Source organism: Lissotriton helveticus, chromosome 3_1, assembly GCF_964261635.1.
Source record: "Lissotriton helveticus chromosome 3_1, aLisHel1.1, whole genome shotgun sequence".
In the NCBI taxonomy this organism is placed as follows: Eukaryota; Metazoa; Chordata; class Amphibia; order Caudata; family Salamandridae; genus Lissotriton; species Lissotriton helveticus.
In genome coordinates this window covers 658,555,004-658,572,046 of record NC_136061.1, presented here as the reverse complement: position 1 = coordinate 658,572,046, position 17,043 = coordinate 658,555,004, and the positions used below count along the sequence as shown (strand labels likewise).

At 44.6% G+C, this 17,043-nt stretch overlaps 1 protein-coding gene across 2 annotated transcripts; it reads right to left on the bottom strand.

Annotated features, from left to right (window-relative positions):
• Nucleotides 1–823: 823 nt before the first annotated feature.
• LOC144824699 (uncharacterized) lies at nucleotides 824–15,808 on the bottom strand. Of its 2 annotated transcripts, XM_078683724.1 has the most exons (4): nucleotides 15,697–15,808; nucleotides 4,190–4,459; nucleotides 2,844–3,104; nucleotides 824–2,387 (listed from the first exon to the last, which is right to left on the bottom strand). In XM_078683724.1, the coding sequence occupies exons 2-4, from the start codon at nucleotides 4,401–4,403 to the stop codon at nucleotides 1,489–1,491; spliced, it is 1,374 nt and encodes a 457-aa protein (XP_078539850.1). In that variant the 5' UTR covers nucleotides 4,404–4,459; nucleotides 15,697–15,808; the 3' UTR covers nucleotides 824–1,488. The 2 variants fall into 2 exon arrangements, with proteins under 2 accessions (XP_078539850.1, XP_078539851.1); XM_078683725.1 differs by lacking the exon at nucleotides 2,844–3,104.
• Between the last annotated feature and the right edge of the window lie 1,235 nt (nucleotides 15,809–17,043).

Genomic DNA, 17,043 nt, shown 5'->3' with positions numbered 1-17,043 from the left:
CACAGTTGCCACTTTAAAAAGTGACTCATTAGATTGACTATAATCAAATTGTGCACCCACAGCTTGGTCAAACAAAGTGAATGAGGTGGACAAAGCACTGTAATAACCAGCACACAGATAGCTACTCAAACAGTCACATCTAGAGGGACTATAGTCTTGGTATGAAAGGGGGTTTGAATACTGATATAGCTGCTCACTTCACACAAATCATGGTGTCAGGATATGTCACTGATGAACACGCTGCCATGAGTCAATTCACCTACAGTAGAAGTACAGCTGTGGCAAGAGTGTGCTTGGCATGGGTCTACCATGTCATGATCACACTCAGACATGGCTCCAACACGTACAAGTCACTGAAGAGTATGTTTACATAAGCATGTGTGGATGTGTGTGTCTAAACTCAACTGCACCTAGAAAAACTTCATGTATACACATTTATAATGATGAGACAGATGGTGTGAAGCTCCTCACAGCGCTAGTATGCATGTCCATCCTAGATGTTTGCACTTTGAAAGACTTGCACAATATCTAAAATGTCAACCCTACCTATGCTCCAAAGTGACATAATTCTTAACAATTTTACGTATAAGCATGTTACCATCATGCTCACAAATGTTGCGGCTCATGACAACATGACAAAATAATACAATGATGACTCAGATACGTACGGTAATAGGACACATATGCCATGGAGCACATGCAGTCTATGACATCACCATTTCATTGTACACACACCAAAATATCAGGCCGTTAATGATAGTTCACTTATTGTCAATGCTTTTTACACAACAATCCATAATTTGCAAAAAAATAAGTGCTTTAATCAGCAGTTGAGAAATAAACTCTTTCAAATTATAACTCTTGGGACAATGGAGAGTAAAAGATTTCAAGACCTTGGTGGATAGGGAGGGATCATCCCCTCGCTTGCCTGCACTGTAAAAATACTCTGGGACATCTTACCTTGGAGGGGCATCTAAATGACCTTGCCAGGCACCGCAGGAACAGGACTACGGTGTACCAGTGTGGGTTGTGGGAGGGATGGGGCCTAATCCAGTGTTGAGATCCACTGCAGTGGACATGGCTGATTGTGGGGTGGTTGGGTCCACTGCAGTGGACTGTTTGGATTTAGTGGGTGGGGCTCCATTGCAGTGGACATTTCGGATGGAGTGGGTGGGGGCTCCACTGCAGTGTCTGGAACAGAGATAATGTGTGGTGTCATGGGAGTGGACGTGCATGTGGAAGGGGGAAGGCCTGATAATCTTTGGGATCTAGTAACGGTGTGTGGGTGAAACTTGTGTGGTGTGTGTGTGATCTTTTGGATGGATGGGCTGGGACCGTGAGGATTTCGATTTTGGCAGTGAAGTGGGGGATGTTGTTGGGGACTTTGGTGATTTGGTTCTGGGGGATGTAAGGACAGGAGTCTCAGGTTTACCACTCTTATGGAAGGGGGTGTGTGCATGTGTGGATCGACTCTCTGTCCTGGGGATTTCAATTTCCCCTTGTGAGTTTTGTCAGCTGAATCACTAGGGAAGAGGCCAAGATCAGAGAGTAAGAGAGCCTGTGGAGTGGTTTGGCTTGAGAGTGCGGGGTAGGTGTTTTGGAGGTAGAGGTAGGTGAGGAATGTGTAGTGCGTGTGGATGGGTGTGTGAGTTTTTTGTCCTTATCCCCTGTGTGTTTGATGTCAGTCCCCTGAGTGTGCGTGACAGTTTTCTTAAGCTTTGTCTTGGGTGGTTGTGTGCTGCTTGGGTCTGTTTCTGTGTATGCATGTGCCTGTGTGAGTGTGCTGGGGTCAGGTAGTGTAGTGGTTAGTGTGGAGGGGGCAGGGGAAGGAGGGGTGAGGGACTGCTGGAGGAGGGACACTGCTGCCATCAGTGAAGAGGCCATGGTCTGAAACATGTCTGTAGGGCAGACATGTTTGATGAGATGCCCCTCATATATGACACCATATTGTGTCAAAATACAGGTGTGCGCATGGAGGACACTCAGTATGGATGTCTGCCCCACATGTAACTGTTTAAGTAAATCCACGGCCTCCACACTCAGGGCAGCAGGGGGAACAGATGCAGGGGGTGCGGTGCTTGGCAAAAAGGAGACACGCTCCCTAACACAGGAGGCTCCACAGACACTGGGAATGGGAGGGGATGTGAGGGTGGAGGTGGTGCTGGGGGAGGTGGCAGACTCAGAACTACTCTCCTCTGACGTGGGAGCAGCCACCACCTCAAGGGAGTCATCACTGGAGCTTTCCTGGTCTCCTGCAGATGTTGATGTCTCAGACCGGCCCTTAGTGGGGCTCCCCTCACCCTCTGTGACACGGGGTCCCTCCTCCTTCTCCACAATCGACCCAGTCTGGCTCTCCGCTTCCTCTTGTTCCATGGAACTGTCTCCTCCTGTAGACGGTGATGATGAGAAAGAGATTCACATCAGTCATTTACACAGACTTGACACAAGAGTTACAACACAACATATCAGAGTAAACATTAGCATTATCTTAACTTATTTTATTTTGGTACCCATACACATATGTGGAAATGGCACTTATCAGTCAGCCAGTAAACCATGCTTCCCAAAAACAAGAAGGCATGTGAAACATTTGCCAGAAGAAATCCTATTAACAATGAATACATGTCCAGTAACGCAATATTTAGCGTCTTCTCAGATCTGAAATGCTCCAGAGGGGCATGTGTCATTACAAACCAGTATCAGCTGCAGCAAGGGAGTGTGGAAATGACACAGCATTTGGGATGGACACATTATCTCAGTTTACCTGATGAACATACATACATCCACAGTCATCATGATCAATCAATCAATCAATCATTGCATTTCTAAAGCGCGCTACATACCCGTGAGAGTCTCAAGGCGCTGGGGGGGTGGGGAGGGGCTGCTACTGATCGAAGAGCCAGGTCTTGAGAAGTCTTCTGAAGGCCAGCAGGTCCTGAGTCTGTCGTAGGCTGGTAGGGAGAGTGTTCCAGGTCTTGGCGGCAAGGTAGGAGAAGGATCTGCCGCCGGCGGTGGAATTCCGGATACGAGGAACTGTGGCGAGGGCGAGGTTGGCTGAGCACCTAGGTCTTGTACATCAGTGCTCTGATGGTCTGCATGCATAACTACAAACAAAGTGAAGTACCGCATCTTCACAAAAGTACCTTTGTAAAACTATGCCACTAGCCTGTCTGGCTAAACAGTCTGCACTGACTCTTGTTCCAGGACCAGTAAATCTCACAAATAAAGTCTGCACCATGTCACAATCATGTATTGACTGATGTAAGCAACATCTGTTGGGGTCAAGTATACATGGCACCTACGTACTAGACACAATATGACCACTTTGACAGGCTCACTTTGTACTAGTTGGACATTGAAGTATGTACATTTTATCAAATAATCTCCATGAATTCGTCAGACCTCAAATACAAGGAAGTAATGCAGCATACCCATATGTTTTTAAGGTACCAGTATGCACATTTAAGGGATGTTACACACATGTTTTGTTTTGTGTATCTAAGCCACATTCCACACATTAGATGTATGTACATAATACATAAATTTGACACCTGTGTATATCTAACATTTCTACAAGTACACACTGTAAAATAGTCTGACACATGTAATTCTGAAATTCAAATGATGTAAGTGTTGCCTGACACAAAATCTGATGTGCCAGTGTCTTGTATGGCCTGAGTTGGCATACCTGACCTTGGTACATGTGATACATGTGATTACACTGAGCACTATGTAGGTAACAACACATTTTTAACATTTATCAATTTCATTTGTCTGAGGCATCCCACATTGGTCTCACCTGCTGCACGTATGTGTATAATTTTTTGGCAAACATGTGCGCATCAAAATCACCATTTTTAACAGATAAGTATGTATCCCAATGAGTACAGGTCATATAATGTGCTGACACAGGTCTGACAATTACTTCACTCATAATGGACATTTCATTGCATTTGTTGTATATGGTGCTGATCACATGCGCCTTGGACTACAGAAAATACATAGCACCTAAGTGACATATGTCTCAGAAAGAAAGGGACACACCTGGACATCAAATGTCAATGGGTCATAGTCAAATTTTGCACATGAAGGGTTGTAATGCCAGACATACAACCTGTGAGAGTGTTATCGGGCTAATGGAGTTCAGCAAGCATGTCAGACATAGTCCAGCAACATTGCGCATACTCACCCCCTCCTTGCTGCTGTTTGGCCTTCAACTGCCTATCAAGATCAGGGAAGACCACCATCAGTATCCTGAGCATGTGGGGGGTCAGGGTCCGTCGTCCACCCCTTTTGCGAGGAGGTGACAGCTTCAGCTGGACCCTTGCAATCTTCCTGGTCCAGCCATGGAGGTCCTGCCACCTCTTCTGGCAGTAGCGGATGCGGCATCTGTATACCCCCATAAATCGAACGCCCGGGCGATGGTCAACCAGATTTCATTTTTCTGATGGTCGTCGACCTGTAAGGGGGACAAGGTGACTCCCCATTATTCCCAATGCAACATGTTTATGCATCACACACATGAACATATAAGTCATGGTCAGACTGGCATTTAATGTCCAAAGGGTAGCCAACTATCATCATGGTCACTTGCCCTGTGTGAAAACCTCCTGCACAAACATGAGAACAGTGCAGAAAAGTCTAACCCACTACATACACTTCTACATCACTTTAGATGTCCAGTAAAGAAATCTACACACTGTAAGAATTACATTAACTATGTTTGCATGCTTGCCCTTGGGATCACAATGCTAGTAGTGCCTTTATTTAGACATATCCTATTAAAATCACAGTGTAATCAACACTCACCTGCTCCTCTGGTTTTCCATACAGCTTGCTGTACTGTGGAAGGAGGCTGTCCAGTAGGGCCTTGTTTTCTACTTCTGTGAAGGCTGGGGCCCTCTGCACAGTACGTGCCATTGTATAATCCAGATGATGGAGAGACAGCAGCAGTGGTATGATGAGATGAATGAATTTAAAATTTATATTGCGCTCGACTGCCCAAGGGCGTCTGGGCGCTACAGTGGAGGAATATGTCAGAGATAAAGGATGATTAAGCATTATAGTGAGAAAAGCCAAGTTTTCAAAGCCTTTCTGAACAGTGGTAGTGTTGGGCAGTTTTTTATGGGTAGAGGAAGTGAATCGAGCACACAGAAGGATACAAAGTTCCCCAGGGAAGAGAGTATTACAGTGTGAAGAGGGAATAAGACGTGCAGAGTCAAGGAACGAGGGAGGTTCCTTTGTCGGAACTAGAGAGCCTCACACACCCAGAGCGTTAGGTGTGAAACACACCCTGACTGTAGGATGTCCAGTTTCATCATCGGCTCACTGCTCCTCGTCAGACCGGCGCTGCAATGTCTGACGGAGTGCCGGAAGACACCCTTTTGGCGGAGTTCTTTTGGTCCTTGCCGATGGTGTGTGTGAGTGAAAAAGAGAGGAAGTGTAGTCGGTGCAGAGTGAGTGTATATTAAAACAGGGTAAACAGTCCACAATGGGTTTTATTGGCGTGACTGATTCTCTGATTAAAAGGGGTGAGAGGGGAGCTAGAGACTGTGTAGGGGTACAGAAAACTAACTCAACCCCCTGGTATGGTCAACATGTTTCTCGCCAACCGGCGATTCGTCAGGACCAAAACAGGGTACTACACATAAAAAAAGGTGATACAATGCTCATTCACAAAGTAAAAAGCAAATACAACCTCACTGGGTCGGGTACAAAGAGGGCCAGGGGGTCCTGCTCTAGTTAGGCGACCCTAAGGGAGAGTAACACGGGCCTCGCAGTGTGCTCCCATGAGGCCAGCGCTGTCTGGTGGGTGTACCTCTGTGCAGACGCTGGGACGGCGGAGACACCTACCCCTCACGCTCGCGGCACCTGGTCAAGTGAATTCCACAGTTTGACGGTGTTGAGAAGAAAACTGCTACCTCCCCAGCAAACTCTCCTGAATTTAGGCATCTGTAGAAGTTTGCTCCGAGCTGAACGCAATGTTCTGCCTGGGAAATACCACAGCAAGTGCTGTTTCAGATATTCGTGTCCTGTGGCGCCTTGAACTCTAAACACAAGGCTTTAAATTCCGATCTCTTCTTCACCAGTAGCCAATGAAGTTGTCTTAATCCTTGGCATACCGACTGGAATTTAGGAATATTCAGCAGCATCATGGCAGTGGAATTTTGAACCCGCTGCAGTTTAAGTAGGTGCTGTTTCTGGAGGCCAAGGTAAAGGGCATTTTCATAGTCCAGTCTGGCCAATGCCAAAGTTGTCACCAGTGTTTTTACTTTGGCTGGTAGGATATAAGGTTTCACCTTCCGAATTAATTTTAAAGTCAGATGTACCTGGGAAGCAACCTTATTAGTTTGACGTTGGAAGGTGAGCCTATAATCAAAAATGACGCCCAAATTCTTAGATTTATGCACCGGGTGGGAAATATTCCCATGGTTCGAGGCCACCAGCTCCGGGACCAGAAGGAGGTGTCTGAGCCCAACAGAAGAACCTCTGTTTTACTACTATTAAGCTTTAGGCAGGTTCCACCCATCCAGTGATCCACACGGGCTATGCACTGATTAAAGCGGGCCGCTGTTTCTTCCAGATTGCCTGAGATGGATACTACAATCTGGGTATCATCGGCGTAGGAGACCAGCGAGAAGCCAAACTGCCTGATGACATCAGCTAGGGGGGTGACGTACAGATTAAACAAAGTAGGGCTCAGAGATGAGCCCTGCGGCAACCCACAAGGAAGTACGAATTGTTTTGAGCTAGAGTCTCCAATCTGCACACATTGTATCCTCTTGTTGAGATAGGATTTAATCAGACTTAAAGCTAGGTTTGAAACTCCCAACTTCTGGAGCCTATGAATAAGAATGGTATGGTTCACGGTGTCAAAGGCCACTGAGAGATCCAAAAGGATCAGGGCAGCCTTTGCACCAGAATCCAGCGTGGAGCGAAGCCTGTGTCATGTAGTGCAGGCAAGTGATTTCACTTGGGAACAGACAGACTTATATCTGTGCAGCAGAGGCAGATTCTGTTCCATGCCTCAAAATTGATAGGTCCGAGTCGTTCGCATTATATGATTTGGTCCAATCCATGAGATTTTACGCCTACCGCGACATTCAAATTGCACTCATCACAACACTATTGAATTTGATACATTTGTTTAAAAAGTTAACCTATTCGTCTCGTACGCGAATCGTCCATGATGCTAAATGCACGTCTGTCACCATGACGACCAACAGCCAATCTGTTTGTCGGGCACGGTCCGGATGCGGCTCCGTGTCTTTTGAATACTCACCGCCTCATTCCTCATAGAAGTAAACAGGCAAATGGTGTGTCCAACTCGGTCAGGATGCGGTGCACACGCCCATACCATACTTACCCGCCTCCTTCCTCATAGAAGTAAACAGGCAAACGGTTTGTCCAGCTCGGTCACGATGCGGTGCACTCGTTAATACTATACTTACCCACCTCGTTCCTCATAGAAGTAAACAGGCAAATGGTCTGACAGGCAAAAGATGAGAATAACACGTTGTTGATGGGGCTCAAGTGCACAACAAAGTTGAACAGTATAGCAAGTATTCCTTTAATGCTGCATCACATGTGTTGATGGAGTGTGGCACATGTCATAAGGTACATGTGACATTACAAAGATAATTTGCAGGATGAGCCAAGCTGCATGTGCAACAAATATATTGTTTCAGAGGAACATCACAGCTGTGACTGACCACTTTACAGCTCACCCTCCTATGCTTGGACACAGTCCGAGGGAATATATGTGTCAGCACAGGTTACATACACGCATAACCAGTGCTTTACTGAATGAGTGAGGAAATGTGTATAGTGTGAAGTCAGTTAATGTGTATTCACAGTATGTGAGTCTTGTACAACGCAGACACCTTATTTATGAAGTAAAGATAGTAATTAGGCATTGGCATCAGCTTTGAATTGTCATGTGAATTGCTGTTGTGTGTTTGTGTCACCAACTTACATGTATGCTTGTCAAATACTGATGTGCAACATATCATGGATGTTTTGTGTATGTGATAGTATATGTATGACTGACATGTATTTGCACTGGTCACGTATCATACACATATAAGAATCATCGGTAGGTTATCTAGAAGTTTATTATAATATATACACATCAATCATCACAGACAGTACTATTTGACATGCGAACATAGTAATTTGGACAAGATGTGCTTTTCTGAGCATGTCCACCTTGGTGCATTAATGAGCATATCTTGTTTCCTTGACTGTACATAGGCATTAACTGTCATGTGACACCCTGTGCATGACATAGGTTTATTGATGTTTCACACATATGTGCTATAACAATAACATACTTACTCTTCCTATTGAGACCTTTATCCAGATTTGTCCATGTGTGTTTGCCTTTGTGCATGTTTGAGGCTGTCACACTGCTGTGGCGAATTACACACTCACAATTCAGAATCTATGTCAGCTTTCACTATATACTACTTGTGTTAATGGGAAACAGCTATTACAGCTCATGCATTACAACACATGCAATTGCCACACAGTAGTTCCAACAACCACATTGTAATGTTATTTTCCATGGACAGAGCAGTGAGTTGCAGTGGTTCTTGGGCTTGAGTTGTGCTGCTTTGACCTCTACCCCTCTTCCCAACCAGAACAGCTTACTACTCGTAGACAGAGGATCAATGACAGTGAGAGGAGTGTAGTGCTAAAGATGCTGACACTGTAGTATGATGTTGGAATTGAGTGCTGTTCACAACAAGGCCTTGGAGACATGACATCATACAACAGTGTCAGGCATCTTGCTGTGGACCATTCATTCACTGTCAGTTAGCCATTTCTACTGATGAACATTTCATTGTGTGTGTGTTTTGAAAAGGGCTATGACTGCAACTCATACCATGTCCTAACCTTCACACAGCTTCACAGCAAGCACAGTGAGCCCACCTGGGACAATGCTTTCCCTGTAATTATGTACTGTGAAGGTGAGAGTTTGAGAGTATGTAGTTGTGTGAGAAGGCCAAGGAGAATATGTTACTTTTTTCTTTATCTTACATGAAGCCCCTGTGCATCTATATTTCCAGTACATTTCCTTTGACACGCAGTGACTGCCTAGTCCCAAGAGTGCTATTTTTCAGCATGAGAAGGTGTGTATAGGGTAGGGCATGATGGTATTTGCATTTACTGCTAATATTCATCCTCCCACATATCAAAACTAGACCACCTGGTCCTCTGCATTCTGTACAGTGAATGTGAAGGTAACAGCTAAGATGTCTGACAGTGGTGCCTGGAGTTAGTTTGAGCACAACTCCCAACAGGGCTTTATGGTCCCCGCACCATGGGCCAGTGCCTGCTATCTTGCCAGTACTTTTCCACTCCATGTGCAATGTGTGCAGTTCAAGGTGGGCCTGTTGGTCCATGTGGGAGAACTGTTAGCTGTGACTACGACTCCAATCATGCTTTTGGCAACACCCACATTCCCAGCCATCTCACACTTCCTTCTTGTGACTCAGCTTCCCTGTAAGCTGAGTCCCTGTAAGTGGATGTGTGCAAACAAAATGGCAAAAGCATGAGATTTTTTGTGTTTGTTGCAAAGTTTGTACAGGTAATGGAATAGAAAGATAAAGATTATTGTGAGATTGTAGGTAATTGTGTTTGACTAAGTGCCATACACATCCCATGCTCATTTGGCTCATATAGTTCTGTATTAGCTACCAGTGATTTGTATGACTATGTCCTTGATAGTGATGTCTTTGGATGAGTATTTTCTGGATAATATAGTCTATTTTAGTATGCACTAACCAGGCTCTGGTACTCCTGATATTCCATGTATGCCCGCCGGTGGTAGGATGGTCTGTCCGGTTTGGCAAGAGGGACACCGCCAGTACGCTGGCCAGGGCATGTTCTTTTCAAATGAGCTTCTTGACCCTCCTGCGTATATCGTACCACCTGTTCCTGATATCCTCCATTGTGTGCAGACAACATGCTTGGGCTTTCACTTTGTTGACAATCCTCTCCCACATCTTGGTTTTCTGGGACGGGGGGTCTGTTGGACCAAGGTGCCAAATAACTGCGGCTCTACTCTTAGGATTTAATCTACCCTTACTTCCAACTCACAGTATGAGAACTTTGAATTCTTCTTTGGTGGCATGGTGATGGGTGGTGGTGGAGATGGATGTTTGTGTGAAGGTGAGGGTGAGTGAGTGAGTATGAGTAAAGGTGTTTTTTAGTGAGTGTATTATTTTACAGGTGCTAGTTGTGTGGTGGTTGTGTGGTGGATGATTTGTGTGTGTATGTGTCAGTGCTGTCTAGTGTTGTAGTCTGCTGGCTAGTAAGTGGAATTTGCAAAGAATGATGTTCAAATACTTGATCCTTTATATAGGTAGAGTTGTGGGTGTGTCTTACCATGAAGATAAATTAGGAGGATGCAATTATTTTTGGGTATATGCCAATGCTTGTTTGCTTTTTTGTGATCTGTTTTTATTGTATTCACTTTGAACATTAGATGGAAGATACGTTGACCGCAACAGATGCTTGATCATGTTTTGGTGGGGTTGTCCGAGTCTGTTCCATTCATGGTACGCTATGTGGCATCATTTGCATACGAGTCTGTTGCGTGTGGCTAATGGTAACCTATGTGGCATTGTTTGCGTACAAGTCTGTCGCGTGGGGCTAATGCTAACCTATGTGGCATCGTTCGAGTATAAGTCTGTTGTGTCGGGCTAATGGTAACCTATGTGGCATCATTCGCGTACGGGTCTGTCACGTGGGGCTAATGCTAACCTATGTGGCATCGTTCGTGTACGAGTCTGTCGCGTCGGGCTCAATTACAACCGAATCACTGGTTTCTGTACGTGTCAGTCGTGCGTACTGTGCTCCGTGCGAGTCGGATGTGTTTCACATGCATTGCATCGTACTCCGCCGATCGTACAGCACTGTACGTGTCAGTTAGAACACATTCCCAGTCCGTGTCAGTCGGACCGATTTCCGACCGGAATCTAAATCGGGCCCTTAGTAGTGACTCTATGACTATATTTGATGTTCTGCACACTTGGCGTAGACCTCCGCAATCGCTGCAGAGATCGTCGTCTGGTAAAATATTAGGTATATTTGTAAAGTTCATTAAGCTTTTTTTAAATCAGATAAAATATTGTTGAGTTAAATCTTAATATTATAAGTGCAAGTATTTATTTCAAATGTAGAATATAATAAAATGTCACAGCATTAATATCTTAATTATATGTTTAAAAATGATTTTGCATAGATTAAATTTAAATAAAATCATTTTTCTGAATTGTAAAATAAGAAAAAAAATCCCACCCTAAGTAAAAATGATATCTATAGTGATGTATAGAATTAACTAAACGCAATTGAATTATTATGTTAATAAATCAGGCCTCGAAAAATCCATCGCAATGGCGAGTGAGATTTTATCAGGTCAAACTATTTTTAGCACTTACTCATCCGTGCTGGCGAGTGAACTTAAGCTGGAAGAAACAGGTGTTCTGTTCATTCAGAAAGTGAATGAGCAATTAGGACGCCTTTAAATCTTGTTTTTATCTTGACACGTTTGCCATTTGTTTGAGGTCAATTGGCAGTTTGTCTTTTTACTAATTGTCCTTATCAGTTCCTGGAAAATGGTGTTTCCTTTTCTTTCTCTTATTACAGTTAGTGTGTTTTGTCAAGCAAGCTATCTGACAATAATTGTGAAACAAAAGGCTGCAAAATGTCAGTTTTATTTCTCTAACACAACATTTAAACAGCTTGTAATGAATAGTACAATAAATATATCAGGAATTATGTAATCATTTTTATTTTTTGTAATTCAAAAGTGTGACGCAAACAAAGATTTAAATAGAAGCGAAACAAATCAGAACACCTTACTTGGTGATGTGCAAATAACAAATATCTGCAGAAATTTTATTTCCAAACATTGTACATTGTATATAGTTTTACAACCACATGTCAGTGACAAACATCTGTGGCCATTTCAATGTAAAATCTGCTGCATGCAAGTGACAGTGTGTTGCTACTTTATGCTTCAGTCATGTATTTATTAAAAGTGAGTTTAAACATGATTTGAGAAACATTCGTGCCCCTGCCCTAATGACAATGTGGTTAATGAACTAAGAGGAAAGACAGCAGCTATGTGTATCCGATATATGACTAGCTTTGTATCATATATAGAGCTATGTTTAGTCTATTAAATCAAACAAAAGAGTTTTTTTGTCCACAGGCATGCTGAATTGGCATATTTGAAGGTGCTCTCATATGTGATAAGGAAGAAAATACCGGCTCAGTGAATTAAAATACTTGTCCAGGATCGCATAATTTGAAACCAGTTTATGGATAGAGAGCACTAAAATTATGTCGAGGAGATTATTTAAGTAAAACATTTTAGATTTTTCAAGGCCTGTGAATAATAATGTTACTTTTAAATTAAAAAAATATCATTAAAATAAGTTCATATTTATGATTTCTTTTGAGATTTTTTTAAAGATTAAATTACATTGATTGATGTGTTTAAATTGTTTATTTTAACATTGCTTCTCATTAGGTTGGCAATGTGTGGTGCTGGCCTTACTCCAGCTATGAGCCAAAGAATATTTCTGACTGTTCTAGGTTTGTTTTGTCTATAGCAACTACAGAAGAAGCATTGAAAATACAATAGGTCTCGCCTTTGATTAAGTTAAAGCCATTTGCTTTGCTAATGGTATTGTATAGCAAATCAAATGGCTTTAACTTAATAAAAGGCGAGATTTATTGCATTTTCAATGCTTCTTCTATCTGCCTCGGGAAGATGAAAGGCTGAGTTGGCCAGCTAGCAATTTGAAGCGCTAACTGCTAGTTTGATACAGATCTCTATAGCAGGCTTCCAACTCACTGAGCGGCCATGCTGTGTCATACTGGCATCTGGCCCTTACAAAACAAAATACATTTAAAAAATGCACAACAGCACCTACAGGATTGATCTCTGTAGGACTGGATGCAAACCTATCACATCCGGATTCAAATGTGCGACCTGCAGGACCCTCAGCCCCCTTCCCCACGTACCTCTCTGTGGCCCCTCTGCCTCCCTTCTCACGCACCACAATTCAAAATACTCTTTCTATCTGCCTTGGGAAGATGAAAGGCTGAGTTGGCCAGACAGCGATTTGAAGCACAACCTGCTCGTTTTACACAGATCTCTATTGCAGGCTTCCAACTCACTGAGCGGCCATGCTGTGTCAAACTGGCATCTGGCCCTTACAAAACAAAATTAATTTAAAAAACGCACAACAGAGCCTTCAGGGTCGAAGTATGTAGGACCGGATGCAAACCTAGGGGCCTATTACGATTGCGGTTTTCCCGTATCCCCTGGGCCGGCGGAAGCCACCGCCGGCCCGGAGGATGCGGGAAAACTGCTGCGGACTGAAAAAAGACCCCCCCGCCAGATTAGAATGGCAGGGGGATCTTTTTTCCGTCCGCAGCTTTTCCGCCGCGGTCGCCTTCCGAACGCGGCGGAAAAGCTATAACATGGCTGGCGGTGTCTATCAGACACCACCAGCCATATTATGATGGTGTAAATAGTATGCTTTTCCGCTGCGGCTTTTCCGCCGTGGAAAAGCATACGGACCTTTACTTCGGGACAGCGATTCGAAGCGCAACCTGCTAGTTATACACAGATCTCTATAGCAGGCTTGCAACTCCCAGAGCTGCCATGCTCTGTCACACTGGCATCTGGCCCTTACAAAACAATTTTTTTTTTTTAAATGTACAAGAGCACCGACAGGATCGATCTCAGTAGGACTGGATGCACAAACGGATTTAAAATTTAAATGTGTAAAATGCACGACCCCTCCCCCATCCTTCCACCACGTACTTCTCCATGGCCCATCTGACTCCCCTTCGCTCTCACTCACTCCTCACAATGCTGCTCCCACCTATCATTAGGTATTATTGAGCACTATACAGCATTGTGTAGGGTCTGATTACACACATTACACACAAACTTTCAGGCTGTGATCCATTATTCTCAGAGATGTTGTCACCTCTGCGGGGGTCAGCTGTAGGCACACTCGGCTGTGAATAGAGATTACAAGCCACGACGGAAGTAGAGCGGTAACGGTAGCTCCTTCTCAAGCAGTGGAACCATACCAGAGAGGGTAAGAAACATTTAAAGATTGATTTCCCGTTAAATGAACACGCAATTACAAATAACAAACAGATAGGCACACAACACCCATCCAAGCACTGACACATTTTTAAGAACAAACGCACGCTCATGCTTGCGCGCACACACACACCCTTCCTGCCTCTCGGACACTCACAAGCAGAAACATACCACACAAATACACAAACAGAAAAGAACAGACAGGTTCAGTATTCATGTATACACAAGGGTGCATACACGCATTTACGCATGCCCATAGATTTATAAACACACAATAAACCAGTTTTACAAAAATACACAATGACATGGATACATGGATACATACTATTGTTAAACACGCCACCACACGCACACTTCCACTCCTCCATGTTTGCACATAAGTCACAGATACTGTCTAAAAACAAACATGCACTCACAGGTTCGCTCACCCCTATCATTTTCATTCAGTCACAAGCAGTGGTAAGGAAACTTGAGGGGCCCTGCCTACAAGATGCATGGGGGAGTTCCCAGCTCAGCACCCAGTCAGGAGTGCAGGGCCGGACTGGGAACCAAAACCGGCCCTGGCAAAGTGCTCGGCCGGCCCCCCTCCTCCCCCTGGGGGAGAGGGGGGATGCCACCAAGCTCTTTACCAGGGCCTCTTTTCCGCCGAATTTGTTACAGGGCCGATTTTGCAGCTTTGCTGCAAAAACGGCCCTGTCACAAAAACGGCCCCCAGGGGGCCAAAAACGGCCCCGACCGGGGAATTGCCCGGTGCCCGCAACGGCCAGTCCGGGCCTGCAGGAGTGCTCAGGCCAGGGGCCCTGTACCGCCGCCCATGTACAGTGCCGGTAGGGGCCCCCTTGAGTTCTCCCCCCCAACTGCGGGGTGGGGGTATTTCTACGTCACCGGTCACATGCACCCCAACATTCACACAGACGCGCCCACACACGAACACAGGCACAGATCATACTAATGAAAACAGCGTTACGCATTCACACGTGCTCATACAGTCGGACACTCAAAGGCTCGTGCACAGTCACCCACTCTCATTCACACTCAGAAATTCACTCACTCACTTCTGAAACATGTACAGGGGAGCTAAGCCGTACATTGTATAGAGCGCTTGAGACACCCCTCTGAACACCCCCCTGACCCCCTCCCTCCCTCTCAATCCCTCCTCACTCTGCAGAGCCGAACAAAGATACAGCTTGTAATGTGCTTGTTATACTTAACCATATGTAACTCTTCTATGTTCTTTGTTGAAGCATCATCTGTATTCCACGGCGCGCACCACTTAAAGAGTGTTTCTCTTCAAAGGTGCATCGCTCGTGGTGAATGTTTCTCTGTTTGCTCCAACTGCTGAATAGCTCATTCAAAAACGAAACAGTCGTGCTCCAGTAATTATGCTGCCAACTTATGAAGAATAAACATCTACTTGAAAATCAACCCTTCGTTTCTCAACCACTTTATTTCTTCTAATTTAACGAAGGAATCTGCTTTACATTTTGGTGACGAGGGAAAAAGCCGCTTTTTACCAATTTTTGCGCGATCTGAGACCTAAGAAAAAGGAACCTTACCTTTCAGAAGATCCCAGCGTGGTATCATTCTTGAAATTCCGGAAGAAATTAACTGCTGGACAAGTCAGAGGTGAATTGAATGCGTTTTCAAGCGTTTGGGCGAAACTATTGGCTTCAGTCACTGTCATTCATGACGTGCAGAGCAGCGTCACAGTGATAAGCTCGAGCGCAAGAAGAAAACGTGGAAGTGCCGCGTCATCACGCATTGTAATGTGATCACGTCCTGGCGACCATTTTGATTTCCACAAACAAGCTGTTTCCATAACTACAGCTCTACGATCGGATTCACCACAGAAAACAGCTGTGTTCTTCGATGATACACACGTCCGTGTGTAATTATTATTGAATTAACGGAGCGCTAGCTTATTTATATTATTAAGCATAAATTTCAAGCAAATTATTTATTTTTAGGAAACATATGAATTCCTTAACGTTTTACATCAATAAATACAGTCACATAAAAGGAGAAACAAGAAGAAAAATTCACAAGAAGAAACAAAGACCTGAGGAACATTTATTATTTATCTTTATATTTATTTAAAAGTCAAAGACTTACATTTTACAAATTAAGGGGCCTATTACGATGGAGGATTTTCCGCATCCTCCGGGCCGGCGGAAGCCACCGCCGGCCCGGAGGATGCGGAAAATCCTCTGCGGGCCCACCAAAGACCCACCGCCATATTAGGATGGCTGGTGAGTCCTGGTTTCCGTCCGCCGCTTTTCCGCCGCGGTTGGCTTACAACCGCGGCGGAAAAGCTCTAATATGGTGACGGTGTCTATCAGACACCGTCAGCCATATTAGGATGGCCTGTGAAAAATGCTTTTCCGCGGCAGGTTTTCCGCCGTGGAAAAGCATGTGTAACTTCACTGCGGGGCCCGTTGCGGGCCCCCTGGGTGAACGGGGGTGGGGGGTGCACATGGGGGGTACCTATGCATTTGTATGCAGAAATCGGCAGCCACCGCACGGTGCCTGCCGCTTTCTGCATACAAATGCAATGTATGCATTTTTACCATTGTGGCGGATGCAGCTTGAAGCAGCACCCGCCACAATGGTAAAAATAGAGGATGTGACCGCCAGGGTGGCGGTCACATCCTAAATGCACAGGAGGGAACTCCTCAGGCCATGCGGAGGTTCCCTCCTACTCTATGGTGGCGGACGGACTCAGGTCGTCCGCCATCATAATCAGCCCCTAAATTTGGATAACATGGCAAAAAATCAGCAAATAGTCAATTTAAATCACTTTCTTCCTACATCTGGTAAACCCAAAGAAACATGGAAATTGTGGTTTAAAAGTTTTGAAAGTTACTTACTTGCAATAGGTGCAGATGAATACTCAGCTAAAAGGA